Source organism: Notolepis coatsorum (assembly GCF_963971535.1).
Source record: "Notolepis coatsorum genome assembly, chromosome: 18".
Classification (NCBI taxonomy): domain Eukaryota; kingdom Metazoa; phylum Chordata; class Actinopteri; order Aulopiformes; family Paralepididae; genus Notolepis; species Notolepis coatsorum.
The window spans coordinates 81,154,484-81,175,351 of record NC_140182.1 but is presented as its reverse complement, the minus strand read 5'-3'; the positions used below and the strand labels follow the sequence as shown (position 1 = coordinate 81,175,351).

At 43.7% G+C, this 20,868-nt stretch overlaps 1 protein-coding gene across 2 annotated transcripts in view; it reads right to left on the bottom strand.

The window, feature by feature from the left end:
* Positions 1-20,868, bottom strand: part of itpr2 (inositol 1,4,5-trisphosphate receptor, type 2) — a 286,031-nt gene that overhangs the window by 67,979 nt on the left and 197,184 nt on the right. For both annotated transcript variants that reach the window (XM_084334286.1, XM_084334287.1), the window contains exons 45-51: positions 18,919-19,035; positions 12,673-12,789; positions 11,227-11,419; positions 6,525-6,650; positions 1,891-2,066; positions 927-1,091; positions 214-397 (exon numbers count right to left, since the gene is read on the bottom strand). In XM_084334286.1, the coding sequence (XP_084190412.1) occupies positions 214-397; positions 927-1,091; positions 1,891-2,066; positions 6,525-6,650; positions 11,227-11,419; positions 12,673-12,789; positions 18,919-19,035 (1,078 nt within the window). The remainder of the gene's footprint in view (positions 1-213; positions 398-926; positions 1,092-1,890; positions 2,067-6,524; positions 6,651-11,226; positions 11,420-12,672; positions 12,790-18,918; positions 19,036-20,868) is intronic.

Below are 20,868 nucleotides of genomic sequence, written 5' to 3'. Positions count from 1 at the left end.
TCCCAGGTCTACTACTCACCTTGTGCGTTTTTTGGGACTCGGGAAGGAAGAGTACGGCCACGCTTCTCGCTTATGTACATAGCCGGAAATGGGCGTGGCCGGGTAAATGAAGGTGATACAATAAGTATTGATAAGTTAGTCTCTCTCTCTCTCTCTCTCTCTAAGGGTGAGCAGGGTCAGGGGATCACCAAGGTGTCATCAGCACGCTCTGACCTGGCACAGGAAGGCGGTCCACCTCCATGCGGAAGTCATCCTTGAGGAACAGGAAGCCAATGATGGAGAAGAAGTAGACGAGGAAGATGGCGAGCACGGCCGTTAGGAGGATGGAGCGACCGTTCTTCGTCACGCTCTTAATCACGTTGAGCAGCGTCTCCTCTCTGATCACCAGGTCAAACAGCTGGGGACACCATGACATGGACACAATCATACGTAGCAATTAGATTCGATTGGATTAGATTCAAATGTCTGGTCATCATACAGCACAAGTACAGTACAACGGAAAGAAGTTTGGCATCCAACCAGAGTGCAAATGTAACAGTAAAATGTAATAGTAATATACAATGTACAGGTGATTAAATATGTACAGATATAGATATAGTATCTACAGATATGTAAAAATGTGTGTGCAGGTAAATACAGACAGATGTCTGCACTATTGCGCTGCCCCTGAGGACACTGCAAATGTTGTTGTACGTTACTCTGTTCAAGTTCAAGTTTCTTTATTAGTTGACATGCAAAAATATGTCCCATCTGCTGTGTATAATGACAATAAACTGAATTGAATAATAATAGGTAGTCAAAAATAAAAAGTAAGAATACACAGTCAAAGATATACATTCTAAAATATGTATATGCATTCTAAAATATACAGTCCAAAAATATACAGTAAAATGTACAGTATCACTGTAGGTGCAAAGTTCTCTCACCAGGAAGCTGTAGAAGAACTCGTGTACAAAGAGGCCCAACACACAGATGATGGCGTAGCCCATGTGGTAGACGAACAACATGTCCATGATCATTGCTTTGTAGCCGCGGGTGAATGTCCCCTGGTTTCCCACGAAGCTCACGAGGAAGACTAACTTATTGAAGAGCTAGAAGTGAAGAACAGAGCAGGGTTAAGTGATTTCAGCTACAAGTTTTCTTTATGTTGTGGGACAGCACTTTGTTCAACTTTGTCAGTGCTGTAAAGTTTAAACCTTTTTAAATCTTAGACAAACGAAACACTTTGCTTTCATGAAATATTGTAAGCCGTCATTTGAGGCTTTATAAAAGCAGCACAATGAACACAAATCTGTCAGTGCCGAGTCCGACCTCATCTTAAATAATTAACAAAGAGAGACAGAGTTGATTTTGCACAACAACAAAAAAATACATTTAAAAAAATATATATATTCGAATTTTATTTTTATATTCGAATCCCATGCCCATGGAACGAAGCTTCAAAGTATTTAAGACAGCCCTAAATGTCTGACAACTAAGTGCCAGTTAGGGTACAGACCCTCACCTGCGTCTTGTGTATACCTTTTATTTGTCCTCATATTTTTATATTCATATTTAATTATATTGCCTACATTTATGTCTTTCGTCTATTATCCTGCCCATACCCTGTACCTCCCTCCCCCATGCTGCTATGACACCTCCTATCTGCACTTTGCAATGCACTAATACCATGGTCGGTATTGTTATATAGTCCAAAAATAACATCCTTAAAAAATTGGATTCTGCAAGAAAACAACAATCTTTTTTTTTTTGTAAATTTTTCAGATAGGAGGTTGTGTTCTTCGGCCATTGTTACATAAAAGTACACACAAACTGATAGAAAAGACGTTTAAACATTCGGTCCGACGTCACATCAGACCAAATTAGTCAGGCGTCAGTCACACAACTTACATTGGCGGCCCCCAGCAGCAGCAAGGCAGGGACGAGGCCCATGGTGTAGATGGCGCGCAGGATGAGGGAGACCAGGAAGAAGATGATGCCCAGCGGCTTGGGCAGGAAGGCCAGGAAGGCTGTGAACACGCCCACCGCTGCCCACAGCAGGACGTTCCAGAACGGGGATAAGGTGCCTGAAAGTGCAAGGGGGAATAAAAGGACAACCTTATTGTCGAGGGAACGGAACGATCGCCGTGTGAAAAAGCAGCAGCATTTCTACACTGAATAATTCAACTGAACTAACTGGTCCCATAACACCCCCCCCCCCCCCCCCCCCCCCCCATCTGATGTCCATGTTCCATAACGCCCCCCCCCCCCCCCCCCCCCCCTATCTGACGTCCATGTTCCATAAGGCATAAAAAAAATATGGTTTGGTTCCTGTTGGTTGTCAGTTAAGGCCATGGGTAGGTAGGGAATTTCTTTATTTTATTAAAAATTTTTAATTTTTTTTGGCGACTATGAATAGGGAATTTCATAAAATATTCATAAAATAAATTGGGTCGCACCTAAATCGGCAGGGTCGGTCGGCAACCGGAACCAAACCATTTTTTTCTTTTAGGCCTAACGTATCCGACGTCCATGTACCACAATGCCCCCCGTATCCGACGTCCATGTACCACAATGTCCCCCGTATCCGACGTCCATGTACCACAATGCCCCCCGTATCCGACGTCCATGTTCCATAACGCCCCCTATCTGACATCCAGAGCGGGGACAAGGTGCCTGAAAGCGCAATGGGGGAATAAAAGGACAACCTTGTCGAGGGAACGGAAAATTCTTGAAAAAAGAAGTGGCATTTCTGTGCTGAATAATTAAACTGAACTAACTGCTTTACTTGGCACAGCACTTGGCATTTCTTGCTCCCCATAACAGGAAACGCTTTGAAATGTCAAACAGGGGCCCGCGGGGCTGGCAGGCGTCCAGACCCGGCAACCTCACACCTCGGAGCAGTCGTCTCTACTTCAGCCGGGCGCGGGGGGAGCCACTGCAGTCATAATTAAGCTCATTACTCTTCCGTTAAAGCGTGACATTCGGGCATTGCTAATAATTCCTTCAGGCAGAAGGCATTTTGGAGTCTTTAAAAAGATAGCGGTGGGTCGGAAAGTCAATGGCGCGTCACTTGGGCCCAACCTGGTGTTCTGATGTGACGGAAGAGATCAGCCCCAACCTGGTGTTCTGATGTGACGGAAGAGATCAGCCCCAACCTGGTGTTCTGATGTGACGGAAGAGATCAGCCCCAACCTGGTGTTCTGGTGTGACGGAAGAGATCAGTCCCACTCACTCCTCTGGCAGTTCCTTTAAAGCGGTGGTTTTCAGCCTTTTCTGGGTCAACACCCCCCCCTGACGTCCATGTTCCATAACGCCTACCCCTATCTGACGTCCATGTTCCATAACACCCACCCTATCTGACGTCCATGTTCCATAACACCCCCCCTATCTGACGTCCATGTTCCATAACACCCACCCTATCTGACGTCCATGTTCCATAACACCCACCCTATCTGACGTCCATGTTCCATAACACCCTCCCTATCTGACGTCCATGTTCCATAACGCCTACCCCTATCTGACGTCCATGTTCCATAACACCCACCCTATCTGACGTCCATGTTCCATAACACCCTCCCTATCTGACGTCCATGTTCCATAACACCCTCCCTATCTGACGTCCATGTTCCATGCTATTGCATGCACTCATCTGTGTTTCACTACACACATGAGTGCATGCTTACCAACTGTCCGTCTGCAACACTACTATCACCAACATCTAAGAAGGGAGATCCCCCCTTGAATGGCCCTTCTAAGGTTTCTCTCCTCCACACTGCCTGTGGAGCTTTTTTCCCTATTGTTAGGTTTTAGTGAGTTTTTCCTTACCTTCGCGTGGGGTATGTCTGGGAGTGCTTGCATTCTTTCATTTATTTGCATTCATCTAAAAATGTTTGGACCTTATGGTGTTCTTGTTCTGTTCTTGACTTATTGTTATGTTTTCTTCTTGACTTGTTTAAAGAAGACCTGTACGGCCCATGGGGACATTAACGTGTGTTGTCGGGCCTTATAAATAAATTTGATTTGATTTAACGCCTACCCCTATCTATCTGACGTCCATGTTCCATAACACCCACCCTATCTGACGTCCATGTTCCATAACGCCCCCCCCCCCCCCCCCCTATGTGACATCCATGTTCCATAACGCCCCCCCCCCCCCCCCCTATCTGACGTCCATGTTCCATAACGCCCCCCCCCCCCCCCTATCTGACGTCCATGTTCCATAACGCCTACCCCTATCTGACGTCTATGTTCCATAACACCCACTGTTACAAAGGGTCAGATTAAACCGAATATATATATTTATTACTTGAGATATATTGTATAATATTTGTATATCGTCTGATATCCCTTGTATATTCTTTGTACATATACACGGAATATCCCTTTACCTAGGTACAGGCCAGACCATAATATTCGTTCTCCTATTGGACAGCGACCCCCTAGGCGCCAACGGCCATACCCCCAATGTCTAGTTCAAAGTCACCGCTAAGACATGTCTCAACATGCCCAGGTTTGCGCAGTAATACGAGACAGAAATAAGGTTGGCACTAGATTATTCACCTTACGTATAAATACGGCGCAGGTGGATACAGATGCACTTAGTAACTAAAAGTTGGAGCCTTCACCACAATACAACGTGCTGTGAAGTGGGCCCGTTTTGCCCCTAAATAGAGCCTTGAGACCGCGTGCGAATTGATAGCTAAAGTGTCAGAGTTTAACGCTGTATCGTCGAGTTCGACTTATTCTATTATAAAGTAATAGTCTATTATGTATAGTGTATCGTGCGGCTACCGTTCTACAGTGACCAGCATTACCACCGGTTCATCGTACCGAGCTAGTGTGCTTATCCAGGCTGGGCGGCCTAACCGTGTGCCGCCATCCGAGGAGTCCTAGACGAGAACCGTGTGGATATGTACACTGGATAACCTACACCGACGAATGCAGAGCCCTTTTCGGCTGGATTATATTACTTTGGTACTGTGGCTGCTGGAGCAGAGAACCGTCTACCCCACTACCGTGTGGGATCTACCCTGTGAGGAGCCCCGTCGAGCCCGCCTCTAGGACCCAGAGGCTGGCTAGCTTTCATCCATGCTGCAATGCATACCGGAGTATAGCTGTTGCTTTGTCTAAGGACCAAAGGATTATTGCACCGTCTCCTGTACCTGGAGTCTCTTTATTCCTCGTTGATCCAGACTTTTGCTCCCGACAATTCCTCTCCCCTGCTGGCTTACAACCGGAGGGAACCCCCTTAGTATCTCCAGCTGACCTACGAGTGTGCCTTATATAATTCTTATGCTACAGGTGGTATTAATTATCCCCATCGTAATATGCTCATGGACTTACGCTCTTGACCTATTTATGCACATTCTTCGCCATACAAGCGCGACCCTAATTCTCAATACTGTAATCTACTATTGATGCTCTTCTAATAAATATTCTAAACAGGACTTTCTTTGTTAAGCCGTGTTATTGTGTGGGTGTTCATCATATATACCGTGTACTGTATGGCCAGTAATTAAAGTACATAGCTAAGTAGTGGTTTAATGATACCATACTCTCAATACAGTCAGGGAATTGTACCCCTCAGTTACACCCACCCTATCTGATGTCCATGTTCCATAACAACCCCCTATCTGATGTCCATGTTCCATAACGCTCCCCCCTATCTGACATCCAGGTCCCATAACGCCCCCCTATCTGACATCCATGTTCCAGAATGCCCCCCTACCCACTATCTGACATCCAGGTCCCATAACACCCCCCCCCCCCCCCCCCCCCCCCCTCAACCGCCTATACTGGATGGGAATACAATTTTCGGCTCTCAATGTTGAAGCGTATGATTATTTTCCATTTAACATAAGTATCTAGGAAGTTCTCGGCCATTAATGTTTCTATTTGGCTCAGTTTGTTGGGTCGATTAAGCCCGACAGTGTTGTGTGTCAAGTGAAGGCTTCTAACAATGGGTAGGGTCAAATTAAATATTTTTCTCAAATAAACCAACCAACCAAGTGAATATAAATGTAATATGCTCCCTCTGTACAGCACTTTGTGCCCCTGTGGCTGTTAAAGCGCTTTATAAATAAAGTTGGATTGGATTGAAACATAAAATAAACCTTTTTGTTGTTAAAAAGTGACACTTTCCCCATTTGAGCTTTTGGATTTTGATTGTGCTCACCCTCCCTGGTTCAATTGAAGTTGTTGTGCTGATATATTAAAACAATGATAATAAATAAAATAAACTAGTGGCCACCTTTGACCATATTCAACACGCCCCATGGGGGGGGGGGGTACAACCCTACTTTAAAGTGTCATTCAGGAACCAGAAGCCACTTCTGAATGAGCTTGTGGCATGGCCTTCCTGGCAGGCACATGAGCCGTGGGTTCAAGACCAGGAAACAGACACCTTCAGGGTGTCACGTTGACGGAATCCATACTAGCTTCGAGGGCCTTATTCCTTAACTGCATCTAGAGAGAGATTTCCCACGAGCCACCCCTGGGCGTCAGGCCAAAAGCCTAGTTCTAAAAGAAACATCACTGCTTACCCTCGTCTCCGTCGTCTCCGAAGGGGTAGAAGACGGCCACGGCAATGTTGAGCAGGCAGGCCAGGTAGAAGGAGATGCTCCCCCACAGGGAGATGTGTCTGGAGAACCAGAACAGAGCCACGTTCTCTGTGTGAACACACAGCAGGGAGCTTTAGTACAATGTGGTTCCATACTCTATACTCGTGTAAAGCCCAAGACAAGCATCCCAGAATGCCACAGATGATCAGTGTAAACACGTCGCGTTCAGAAGAGGTTGGTATTATCTGCCTAAACTGCTGTTCTCCGGAGGGGGGGGGGGGGGGGCTCAGTTTACTAGCTTTTCACGTACTCTCAGAACCAATACATCACGCTTCTCCACCGTCCACTGTCTCTGTGAGTTTGATATGTCCTTCCAACAGATGATTTCTGATGATTGCCTGAATGCCAGGTATGTCCATCCCTACCTGGCTTTACATCATGAATACTTGTGTATAATAATAACTGTCTGTTTTAACATGAGACTGACTGACTGACTGACACACAAACTGTAACTAAACTATTTATACTCATAACAATAATAATAATAATAATAATAATAATAATAATAATAATAATAATAATAATAATAATAATAATAATAATAACAATAATAACTGCGTCTCACCAAAGATACTGAATGTAAGGAAGATGACCAAGCTGTGCCAATGGGATGAAAATATAACAGTTCCTATTGTGCTATTGTTAATACTGTGAGATCACTGTTGAGTCTCAAACAAGCTTTTGTGCTGGATAGTGCACTTTTAATATTAGATTTAGACTAGTTTAAAGCGACTTACAAGTTCTTACAAGTCAGCAGGAAGGAAGGGTACAACTCTGGCAGCTAAGGGTAAGTAAGATTGTTGAACTTGAGTGCATGCATAGTAGTAAAGACATTAGCATAGTAGGTAGTAATATAGACATATTAGCATAGTAGGTAGATAGGCACACACAAAAAAACACAATTAAATAATTCCAATACATTTATTTGTAGGGTTGAAACTGATTTGTTTGTGAAAGGCACCGCAAGCGCATGTCGGTATCCCTCACTGCCTAGCATTTTATTCAGTGCTTCTCATCTCCTGTCCGGTTGATCCCAAATACGATCCATACAAACAACGTTAATCTACACTCATGTTTCACACCGGCTTGTGTTAGTCAGCGGCTGTCAACGTCGCTGTCAGTCTCACCGAGCAGACTCAGAAACGCAAAGGAGTGCTTTCATCCGCCGACACGTCGCGTTTCATACCCAGGAATAGGGAGGTGTAGTCTGACGTCACTTTGGACCGCCCGCGAGGTCCACCCGTTTATGGATTTATCATTGGGAAAATGGATTATAGGCTATTGTAACAATTCTGCCTCATGAACATTGGCAAGCTTTCCATTTTTGCACAAAATGAGTTCCCTTCTATCACTAGCGACTTCGGGTTTCTGAGAAGCGCTTTATAAATGCAATGAATTATTACTAACATTATTGTTTAAGCATTTTTGGTTGAAATAAAATTTGACGTAATTATTTTACGATTAATTGCGAATATTTTCATGTTGAGCTATACAGGTGCAGCTCGATAAATTAGAATATCGTGGAAGTCATTTTATTTCAGTAATTCAATTCAAAAATCGAAACTCTCGTAGAATATACATTCATTACACACAAAGTGAAATATTTCAAGCCTTTTATTGTTTTAATTTTGATGATTATGTCTTACAGCTCATGAAAGCCCAAAATTCTGTATCACCAATAAAAAAAAATAGATGTATTTTTCTTTTGTATATAGAAATGTCGGCCTTCTGAAAAGTATGTTCATGTATGTTCACTCAGTACTTGGTTGGGGCTCCTTTTGCATAAATGACTGCATCAATACAGCTAAATATAGACTTTTCCACGATATTCTAATTTATTGAGCTGCACCTGTAGATTGTGGATGAATACGCACATAAAAGGTACACCATGCAAATGTTCATGCTTTATTTGTTTTAAACAAGACGATTTAGAAATGGGCAATGGGGAAATACATTGCAATTTCAAGCGAGGGACCGGCCGGAAACAACAATCTACAACCACTACACCTCCCTATAGCGTGCGCATCAGAAACGGCCCTAGTCTCTGACAAGTGTCAACATTTCCAAGTCGCACAGATAAATAAAGCTGCGGTGGCGAGCAGTGATGCCACAGATTACTTGTAAAAGTAATCTGATTACCGATTACTGATTACTCCTTTAAAAAGTAATCTAAGTTACTTTACTGATTACTTGATTATCAGAGTAACTTAGTTACTTTGAAAGTAACTAGGTTACGAAGTCGTCGTCGTTCCCCCAACAGTTTTTTTTTTAAAACGCTTTATTGAAAGTGCATAAATTGTTTTTAACTTGTTTCTCTGCACATAACGTAAATTGTTAAACTAGTGCTTCAGCTTCTGTACCATCAAGTATGGTAAAGCAACAGTCTATGATGCTCACAGCATTAGAGCAGCCAGCCAGTGGTTTTACAAAACCAGTGTATCACATCTAACAAATGCAGGCTGAACTATCCAATTATATCAACTGTAACTATTAAATTGTTTTTATAAATGTCTCTCTATAAACATACAATCAGTCTCTCTTTAACATGTAAATTAACTGTAAATCTGGCAAATAAGAGCTTTTGCTCTGCCACCATCAACCCTCCTGTACCTAGTCGAAGCGTCGGCTAGTGTTGTGATTCCAGATGCTTTCAATGCAATTGGATGTGCTGTTTTTAGCGGTAGACAGTATTTTGTTTCCTCCGCCGTGAAGTAGTGACTGAGGCTACGTTTAGACGAGCGTTTTGGGGTGGAATTCTGAACAGAAACCGCAAAAGTCATCTTGCGGTTTCACTTTTAATTTTGCCAAGCGTTTTGGGGTGGAATTCTCCGACGACGGAGCCCTGCTGTCACACGATTGGCGCATATGTCACATGACGTGCTGTGAAGACCCGCCCTACTCTGCCTCTGATTCGCAGACTGTGGATGGGGAATGTGATTGGACCAAAGCAGAGTCACTCACAGACAGAGGGACCAGTCACGCCGCGGGACACATTCTTGTATTTAACCCTTTCACTGCCACACCACGTCACTCCCAAAAGAAAAACATCTCAAAATGCATTTTTGACTGTCGAAAACGAAATAAAATACTGCATTCCGCCTGCATTATGAATTTATGATGAGATAGTAACGAAATAGTAATGCACAGCCACTTGGACAAGTAACTGCAATCAGATTACTGGCTTTTAAAGATTAACGCGTTAGATTACTATTTTCGGGGAAAAGTAATCAGATTACAATAACGCGTTACTATCACTGGTGGCGAGTGAGCGAGAGGGATAGCCTGTTTGTTTTCGCCTCATAAGTCGGTGCCGGTTGTCTCAGTGAGAATAACGTGAGTCTCGCCGAATCGGCTTGTTCCCCCGATTCCACATAATTGCTACACCCAAACGCATTTATCCCCTATTGTTTCCAAGGCACGTGAGACAATTATATCCCACCTCCTCACTCGATAAGACCCGCTCCTACTCATCTTCACCATCATCGCATGATTGTCAGTGACATACCTGAGCGCTTTGAATGCAAAGTGGTAATCATGGCGAGTGAATGCATGCATGGGCCAGATGTGCTCTCTAGTACAAAAAAAGAGAAGGTAAACAGCAGTCACTGTTTTTTGCAAGAGCTGGCATTTAAGGCCTAATTATAACAACAGTTGGTTCCAATGAAGTCTTTTGATTGGACAAGAGGCATTCCACGAGAGGGACTTTTAACCACAGTATGTATCACTCCGCCACGCAGCTATTAATAACGGTTAATTTCACAGCGGTACGCTTCACCCCTCCCCCTCCCTCAAGCCAAAACAGTAGGCTCAGCTCATGGTGGGAGGGAAGAGGAGGGAGACACGGCACATGTCTCCAGTTATTTTGAAACGTCTTCGGTAACTTGTAGTAGAAAAAGACAGAAAGGCAGCATTCTGTCAAGAAGAAAGGTCAATCACAGCTGTGATTATCTCTCTGAAGCTAAAGGTTCTTCCTTCTTGGCATCCTTCTATGACCGAATCACAGCCCCCCATGTCTGTACCTACGACCGAATCACCGCTGCGCTGATGTTCAGTATCACGGCTCACCCTCTCCAGTGATATTGCTAAATTATCTGGGAAAAGTCATGACAAGGAGGGAGACCATTGGATTTATGGTGTGAGAGTTACGGGGGAATTTCATTAATTAATCTTGTGCATTTAAGAATGAATAATTCGCTTTTGTTCAAATAAAATAAAAAGGTTACAAATGTGAATAATTCTTATTTTGTTATTTATTTATTAGTTACTTTCTGTTTTGGCGTCTTCATTTGTTAAGAATATAGGACAGGCATGTATAATGTAAATACAGTTGAATGATTGTGTATATTGTATTGTGTGTGATGACTACTACTACTACTACTACTACTACTACTACTACTGCTATTACTACTATTGCTATTACTACTACTGCTATTACTATTACTACTGCTATTGCTACTGCTACTATTGCTATTACTACTACTATTGCTATTACTACTACTGCTACTGCGATTACTACTATTGCTATTACTATTGCTATTACTACTGCTACTACTACTACTACCACCTACTACTAATGTCAAAATCTCAACGCCCGCAGCAGGGTCTGTGTGGCTCCGAGACTCACTGCGGATCTTCTTCTGCCAGCGCATCTCGTTGTAGAGGTTGTCGAACTGCAGGAAGAAGTCGTTGACCTTGCTGCCCTGGTCGTCTCGCTCCGTGGTGGTGAACACGCGCGTCTTAGACTCCTCCGTCAGGTATTCGCAGATGTTGGGCACAGGAAACACGATCTTCTCCATGGTGCGGTCATGACGCACGATCTGGAGGAGGAGGGACGGACATTCAGTATGTTCTCGTAATTAGATTAGATTCGATAAAAATGTATTTTCATTAATTATACAGCACAAGTACAGTACAACGAAAAGAAGTTTGGCATCCAACCAGAGTGCAAATATAACAGTAAAGTGCAACAGAGGGCGGCTACGTGGCGTAGTGGGCAAGGCGCTCGCCACGAAATGCTGGAGATGCTGGGCTCGTCAGTTCGAGCCCAGCGCTCCACATTTGCTTTCAGTTTAGCTGGTCGTCCATACTAATACACATTGGCCGTATTAGGGGGTGGGAAACTGATGGGTGGGGATCGGGCGTTGTGGACAGCGACTCCTACAGGTCGGTTGGTGCGCCTGCGCAGTAGAATCAGGAAGTGTCGGGGGCAGCGTGAGCCTCCCACGCGTTACTCCTCGCCACTGAGAGATCGAGCTGCGCAGGTGAAAAGATGTGACTGCTGTTACCTCAAGTACTGGAGGGGGCTTGTGCTATGTATGACTTAGTCCACATTGCAGCCGGCTTGTGGGAGGCAAGAAACAGCGTCCGTGACAGGGGAGGGTTGAATTGGATGATACGAAATTGGGATGGGAGAAAAATATAGAAAATGCGAGAAAAAGTGGATAAAAAAAAAAACAGTAAATTGCAACAGCAATATACAATGCACAGGTGGTTAAACTGGGTACAAAATATACAAATTTGTACAATAAATGTTTTCCCCTTTCTATCTTTTTCTCCCATCCCCCAATTTAGTTCGTTATGCCAATTCCCTTCCATTGTGCGCACTGCCCTACTGGTCTGGGGAGAGGGTAGATTATCACATGCCTCCTCCGATACATGTGGAGTCGCCAGCTGCTTCTTTTCACCCGACAGGAGTTTCACTGGGAGAACGTAACGGAGGTTCACGCTATCTCGCCCAGATCCCCTCCCAGCTGAACAGGCGCCCTGACTGACCAGTAGGAGTCACTGTTTTCAACGACCAGGACTCATACCCCACTGGCTTCCCACCCGCGAACACTGCCAATTGTGTTCGTATGGACGACTGACCAAGCCGGAGGTACCACTGACTCGATTCGATCCCAGAGTCTCTGCGGTGGTAGGCGAGTGCTTATTCCTCTATGCTAACCAGCCGCACCAATAAATACATTTGAATCTAATCTAATCTTTCGTCTGCAGTGCGACCATAGCCATTGATATAGAAATCATCCAGATTGGTCATGGCGGTTAGGATGAAGGCGAGGATGAGGCCCACCTCTATCTGAGCAGTGTGGTTGGCGTAGTAAAGGAGGGCGTCGTCTTCCTCGTTGTCAGGGTCCAGCCCCGTCCCGGGCCTCAGGCTCTGCTGCAGGATCTTATTGTGTCTCGCCAGCTGTAAGAACCACGAGGATAACCAGTCAACACCATTCAATTACATTTAATTTCAAACCTTTATTTAAACCAATTGAGGTTTCCCTCATTTACAGTCACGTCGAGTGTACATACAGAGTTAAGCAAAAAAAGGTATATAAAATCATAACCATAAGACAAGTAAGGATAACTCCCAGCAGTTGGAATGTGATGCAAAGGACTGTGCTGTTGATGGTCATATCTCATATGATATCATACCAGCAGCATTTATATGACCACCATCTTTTACTATTGTTTTCAATGCCAATATCAACAGAACAGCTGTGAAATGTTTTTCCAGTGTTAGTGATTGAAGAGTGATGGGCCACAGTTGTCATCAAGGAGAGAACTCACTAGAACAAAAGTTAATGGTGGAGGCTACGTGTGTCTCAGAGCAGAAGAATATACGCTATAAATCATTATACTATGTTAATCATTTATTGACATCATACAGCACAAGTACAGTACAACGAAAATAAATTTGGCATCCAACCAGAGTGCAACTGTAACAGTGAAGTGCAATAGCACTATACAATGTGGTGATTAAACTGGGTATAACATAATAAAAGACATATGTGGATATATATATATACAGTAAGAATAAATACATTTATATACGGTATATACAGCATTTTTTTTTTGATCCACTTTTTCTCCCATTTTTCCATATTTTCTCCCATCCCAATTTCGTATCATCCAATTCAACCCTCCCCTGTCACGAACGCTGTTTCTTGCCTCCCACAAGCCGGCTGCAATGTGGACTAAGTCATACATAGCACAAGTCCCCTCCGGTACTTGAGGTAACAGCAGTCGCATCTCTTCACCTGCGCAGCTCGATCTCTCAGTGTCGAGGAGTAACGCGTGGGAGGCTCACGCTGCCCCCGACACTTCCTGATTCTACTGCGCAGGCGCACCAACCGACTTGTAGGAGTCGCTTGTTCACAACGTTCGATCCCCACCCTTCAGTTTTTCCCTCCCCGTAATACGGCCAATGTGTATTACTGCGGACGACCAGCCAAACTGAAAAACAATGTGGAGAGCTGGATTCGAACACGCGAATCCTAGCGTCTCCACACTGGTGGCGAGTGCCTTGCCCACTACACCACCTAGCCGCTCGGTATATACAGCATTATTGTACTTGCTATCATGCAGAGTTGTATCGGTAACAAGTGAACAGATTATCACGTGAAGGACAGCATCTCTCTCTCTGTCTACTGTATCTCTCCTCCTTCCTTTCTCTCCCTCTACTGTATCTCTGCATCTCTCCTCCTTTCTCTCTCTCTCTACTGTATCTCTGTATCTCTGCATCTCTCCTCCTTCCTCTCTCTACTGTATCTCTGCATCTCTCCTCCTTCCTCTCTCTCTCTACTGTATCTCTCCTCCTTCCTCTCTCCCTCTACTGTATCTCTGTATCTCTGCATCTCTCCTCCTTCCTCTCTCTCTCTACTGTATCTCTGCATCTCTCCTCCTTCCCCTCTCTCTCTCTACTGTATCTCTGTATCTCTTTATCTCTCCTCCTTCCTCTCTTTCTCTCTCCTCTCGCTCACAGCTGAGGGGGCGGGAAAAAAACGTGTGTGACTGCTTACTGGATAGAACTTTCTTCACTTTCCTGACCGTGCATCAAGGGATGGACAAGACACAAAACTCATTGTGGAGGTAGAGAGAAAAAAGCGGTGACCGATAGGGCCTGCAGAAAACATTCTATAACAATAATGCAGTTGCTTCGGCTGTTGGTGCAGAATATATATTTAATCTATATTTATTGTGTTTTCTTTCACACGGTTGCCCTTTTGACCCTTTATCTGTAAATAAAAATGAAATGTGAAATGAAATGAAGCATTCTGTAGGACCGGCTGTTATCAAAAGGCAAATATGGCGTCGGAAGGTTTCACCGTGCTGTTCCATTTTGCAGCGGCGGACACAGCAGACAACATGTGACGGTTTGAACACGGGCTGAGTCACTCTGGAGAAAGTAGAGTAGTAGTAATAGTAGTAGCAGTAGTAGTAGCAGTAGTAATAGTACTAGAAGTAGCAGCAGTAGTAGTTCTTGTCCACAAGACAGTCAATTACAAGGCGTGGCTAGATGTGGTTCAACCACAGCTGAACACATTGCTGTCCCTTCTCATTGAACTCTGCCAAGTCCGATGCTGTGCAGGGCTGTTCTAGCAGGGGGCATATCAGGAGGTGCTGCATGGTCTGTGTTTTAGTGCCACAACAATCACACACAACGTCCCCATCATGTAAGTATCCCCATTTGGTGAGAGTGGCTTTTGAACGTCCAACACCAGATCTTATTCTGTTTAGGCATTTCCACAGTGCATAGTTGGTGTCTGCTCCAGGGGGCAGTGCCTCGCCTTTAGAGAGGATGTCTTTGCTCAATAGACTGCTGTTGGCACCCTTTCTTGCTTGCTGCATTTCGTCGCATCTCTGGTGGGGCTATGCCTGCCAGGATGTATAGACACAGTATGTAGGTGTTGATTTCAGGCAGCCTGTGATAAGGCGGCAGCTAGCATTGAGGACAGGATCCAACTTCTTGGCATGGGCAGCTCGCTCCCATACTGGGCAGCAGCTGAGTAGCAGAGAGCTAGTGCGGTTGTCTTCAGGGTCTGTGGGTTAGCACCCCAGGTTGTGCCAGTGAGCTTGCGGATGATGTTGTTCCTCGCACTCACCTTGCACTTGGTCTTCTCAGTGTGGGTCTTAAAAGAGAGGCATCTGTCCAGGGTTACCCCTAGGTAGACTGGGTGCTCAGTAGGGTTGGGTACCTTTCACATTTGAACAGATACCGGTACCGGTACATCAATACCGGTACCCAACGGTACCTTTTTTCTGTACTTTAGTCGCAAAAAAATGTATCTACCTACCTCAGTTGTAAAATAAAAAAAAATCCAAACTTCAAATAACCACACTTTCGACAGTTTTCGGCTTGCCATTGCCCTGACTGCTTTGTTGTTGAATCAAGTCAAATCCTAGGTAAGCGTATATTGTGCGTGTGAACGTTGACGTGGGGAAAAAAAGTTTAAAAAATATATATGTGTACAACATTTCTTTTTTTAAATCATTTTTTTTTACAGTACCGAAATGTGGCACAGACGGATCTCACGTGAATCGGTACTCTGTAGTATCGACGTGATTCGGTAGGTACCTTTAAAAGTACCTAATTCGGTACCCATCCCTAGTGCTCAGTGTTCAAGGGAGGTTCCTGACCAGTTGACCTTCAGTTGGCACTTTGCTTCACGGTTTCTCAGGTGGAAGGTTCTCTTCATAGTAAGGTGTTAGCTCTGCCAGAGCGTTGGAGAGTCTGTCTTCCACAACTTTAAAATCCGTGGCTTGTGCACCTATGCCAAGATCATCTGCATAGATGAAGCGGCGAGTGTCTGCACTTTTTGGTTGGTCGTTGGTGTGGATATTAAAGAGAAGTGGTGCAAACACACTTCCCTGTGGGAGGCCATTCTTGAGTCTTCGCAACCTGCTTTTCTTACCTCCTAGCTCAACAAAGAAAGGCCTGTTCTCAAGCATGCTTTCAATCAACTCTGTCAGACAGGTGTCTCTTGTGGTCTCCAGGATCTTGCTGAGGAGACATCTGTGGTTGACTGTGTCATAGGCAGATGAAAGGTTGACAAACATCACACCAGTTACCATCCCTTCTTCATAGCCATCTTCGATGTATTGGGTGAGGTTGAGTACTTGGCTAGTTATCGACTTGCCAGGGCGGAAACCTGCTTGGTCAGGGATGAGGTGTCCGTCAACAAAGGCACCAATTCTGTTGAGGATCAGACGTTCAAAGAGCTTATAGGTGTGGCTCAAAAGTGAGATTGGTCTGAAGTTCTTGGGAGCGGATGGATCTTTCCCAGGTTTCAGCAGTGCTATAATGTGGGCTTTCTTCCAGATGTTAGGGAGCTTGTGTGTTGTTAAGCACTCATTGTAGAGCTGTAGAAGCCACGTCTTTGCCTTGTGAACGAAGTTCTTGATCTGTTCGGTTGCGATGTTATCCAGTCCAATTGCCTTTCCTGGTTTGAGGATAGAGATTCCCCCTTCCAGCTCTTCCATAGTGAGCTGTCTTGTAAAAGCAGGGTAGTAGTAGTAGTAGTAGTAGTAGTAGTAGTAGTAGTAGTAGTAGTAGTAGTAGTAGTAGTAGTAGTAGTAGTAGTCTTAGAAGTAGCAGTAGTAGTAGTAGTCTTAGAAGTAGCAGTAGTAGTAGTAGTAGTAGTAGTAGTAGTAGTCTTAGAAGTAGCAGTAGTAGTAGTAGTAGTAGTAGTAGTAGTAGTAGTAGTAGTAGTAGTAGCAGTAATAGCAGTAGCAGTAGTAGTAGTAGTAGTAGTAGTAGTAGTAGTAGTCTTAGAAGTAGCAGTAGTAGTAGTGGTAGCAGTAGTAGTAGTAGTAGTAGTAGCAGTAATAGCAGTAGCAGTAGTAGTAGTAGTAGTAGTAGTAGTAGTCTTAGAAGTAGCAGTAGTAGTAGCAGTAGTAATAGTTGTAGTAGTAGTAGTAGCAGCAGTAGTAGTACTGGGAGTAGCTGTAGTAGTAGTAAGAGTAGTAATATAAGTAGCAGTAATATAAGTAGCAGTAGCATTAATAGTAGTAGTAATAGTAGTAATATAAGTAGTAGTAGTAGCAGTAGCATTTGCATGTCTTGTATGTCATAAATGTCTTGATGAATTGAAAATGGAGGACCCTGTAGCAGTAACAGTAATAGTAGTAGTAGTAGTAGTAATAGTAATAGTAATAGTAATAGTAGTAGTAGTAGTAGTAGTAGTAGTAGTAGTAGTAGTAGTAGTAGTAGTAGTAGTAGTAGTAGTAGTAGTAGCAGTAACAGTAACGGTAACAGTAGTAGTAGTAGTAGTAGTAGTAGTAGTAGTAGTAGTAGTAGTAGTAGTAGTAGTAGTAGTAGTAGTAGTAGTAGCAGCTGTGTGTGTTACTCTCTCTGAGGTTTAAACAGCCAAGGTGTTTGGTAGGTCATGATGAAACTATATAGTATGTGGGGTGACAGAAATACCCTGACATTTTGCTCTGGAAAGAGAGAAGTGAAACCACACTAGACCTGGCAGGCAGACACACGACTAACAAACAGACAGACAGACAGACTAACAAAGAGACAGGCAGACACACAGACTAACAAAGAGACAGACAGACAGACTAACAAAGAGAGACAGACACACAGACAAACAGACAGACATACAGAGAGAGACAGACACAGACTAACAAAGAGACAGACAGACAGACTAACAAAGAGAGACAGACACACAGACAAACAGACAGACATACAGAGAGAGACAGACACAGACTAACAAAGAGACAGACAGACATACACACAGACTAACAAAGAGACAAACAGACAGACAGACTAACAAAGAGACAGACAGACTAACAAAGAGACAGACAGACTAACAAAGAGACAGGCAGATATTAGGCAGATAGACAGACTGTCCTCCTTCTGCCTTTCTTAATGCCTGACACTCTGGAGGAGGTGAACCACATGCATTTAATAATATGACCATAATTCCCAGCTGGTAGGAAGAGATAGGAGCACCTACGGCTATGAGTCATCTACCTGTATGAAGAGGAGGTGACACATCCTGCAGCTATTTCTAGACACCTGCTATACAGTATATCACCCATCTATATTTCTAGACACCTGCTATACAGTATACAATATGTCACCCATCTATATTTCTAGACACCTGCTATACAGTATACAATATGTCACCCATCTATATTTCTAGACACCTGCTATACAGTATACAATATGTCACCCATCTATATTTCTAGACACCTGCTATACAGTATACAATATGTCACCCATCTATATTTCTAGACACCTGCTAATACAGTATATCACCCATCTATATTTCTAGAAAACAGCTATACAGTACATTATACAATATATCACCCATCTATATTTTGAGAAAACAGCTATACAGTATATTATACAGTATATCACTCATCTATATTTCTAGAAACCTGCTACAGTATATATACAGTACATAACCCAATACTACTTTATATTTTCATCAATTTTTTTTTGTTCCCACTCACATGTTTTCGTGCACGTTTGCATTCAGGAGCATGCACATGCACTTAAATATTGCATGTATGCACATAAACACACACACATTACCTGGTGGGCGAGAATGTAGATGTTATGTCCAACATCTTTGGGCTTGATTTGGTCTCCACCACTGTCCTCCGTCTCGTTCTCCACTCCCTGGGTATAGGCCTCCTTCATTACATCCACCTGGGACGCAAGGGGAAGCATATTCAACGACACTTGTATTTGATTAGGAGCATTTCATGTGGTTTAAGAAGTCAATGGGGTCTCAGCATTTCTCTGGAACAAAAACAACCTTTAGGTCCCTCTATATAGTTAACACTAGTAAACAACATTTAAGTCCCTCTATACAGTTAACACTAGAACAGTCCCTCTATATAGTTAACACTGGAAATGTCCCTCTATATAGTTACCAAAAAAGGTCTCTATATAGTTATACGAGGGCCATTTCATGTATGCACGAGGAGATACAATAATGATAATCTAGCGTTGATTTCAGGATGATTAGATAATCAGCAGAAAAATTACAACGTGATGACTGGATTACACTAAAATGCCTTTTTCTCGTCTTTTCCTGGAATTACTCAGAATCACCCAAACCATACTCTTGTTCAAAACGGTATAAAACGGAAATGTACGGATGAAAAAACAATCTGTTTTTTGCATGTTGACCAGAAGCAACTCACTGACAGTCGACGGCGTTATTATATCCATAGCTATAATATAAAATATAGTTTTAGGACTCGCAAGTTTGGCATTCTAAAACTATATCCATTGAATAAAGACCTGGCGCTGAAGGGGGATCAGCGCCCCCTCCTGCTGGCGGTCAATGTGTTAAAGGGGAACTATTTTACTATTTCTTTCACTATTTGGGCACTTTTACACAATTCCTGTGAGTCTATGGAACACCTCTGTAATATATATATTTTTTTTATTCATTGTTTTGTATTTCTAATCAAGTCCTCAAAAACAGCATTTTTCTACCTCAAGATCTCGAGCCGTTTTGAGGCTGGGCTCCTAAACCACTGCGCCGGCCGGCCCCGCCTGAACATTAACATGCAGCGGTGTCTTTATGACATCACATATAGGGAACATTTTCAAACGACTCAGTTCAGTGAGGGTGAATATTGTGAGAGGAGAATTGGAAGAATGCGCCAATATGAGAATTTTGACATTTAACATATTAATATAAGTTCACATAGCTAGGAAACAATGCTAAACACTCAAAAAGGCCATTTATAAGATAGTTCCCCTTTAAGAGAGCGAGAGGACAAAGTGAGAGAGAGAGAGTGAGAGTGAGCGTGAGAGTGAGAGAGAGCTCCCCCCGCTTCCCTCCCACCCTGTCTTTACTAGTGAGAGCTCAGCTATGTCTGACTGGGTTGGCTAGGTTAACTTAGCTAGCATTAGCATCTAACGTAATAGTGGCTGCATTGCAAAGCTTGTTAGAAGCTATTGGAGTTTTCACTGCACATAGAAATAGCGCTGGGGAAAAAGCTGGAACTTATTTCTAGTCGACCAAAGCACTCTGGAGCTATGCTGTAATGTCTGGCTTCAGAACATCCCACTCCACTGACACATGCCTTCTCTATTTGAACGACCACATCAAACAAGAGGTGGACGCGGGCAAATACTGCGGCATGGTCATGCTGGACCTACAAAAGGCCTTCGACACTGTCAATCACTCCATTCTGATTGACAAGCTAAAAGCAATTGGTTTTGAGTTTATCAGTGAGCTGGATGCAATCCTACCTGGAGGGGAGAGAACAGATGGTGGAGGTAAACGGTACCCTATCCCCCCCTCCCAGTGAGCTGGGATAGCATACTAGGACCGCTACTGTTCCTCATTTATGCAAATGACATGTCGTCAGCTTGTGACTGCAACTTGTTCCTGTTCGCGGACAACTCAGCCCTGCTGGTCTCTGACAAGACCAAGTTACAGGTTGAAAAAACCCTCAGCTTGTGGGCGGCTGATTGGCGGAGTGGGCAAGGCGCTCGCCTCTAACGCAGGGTTCGATCCCA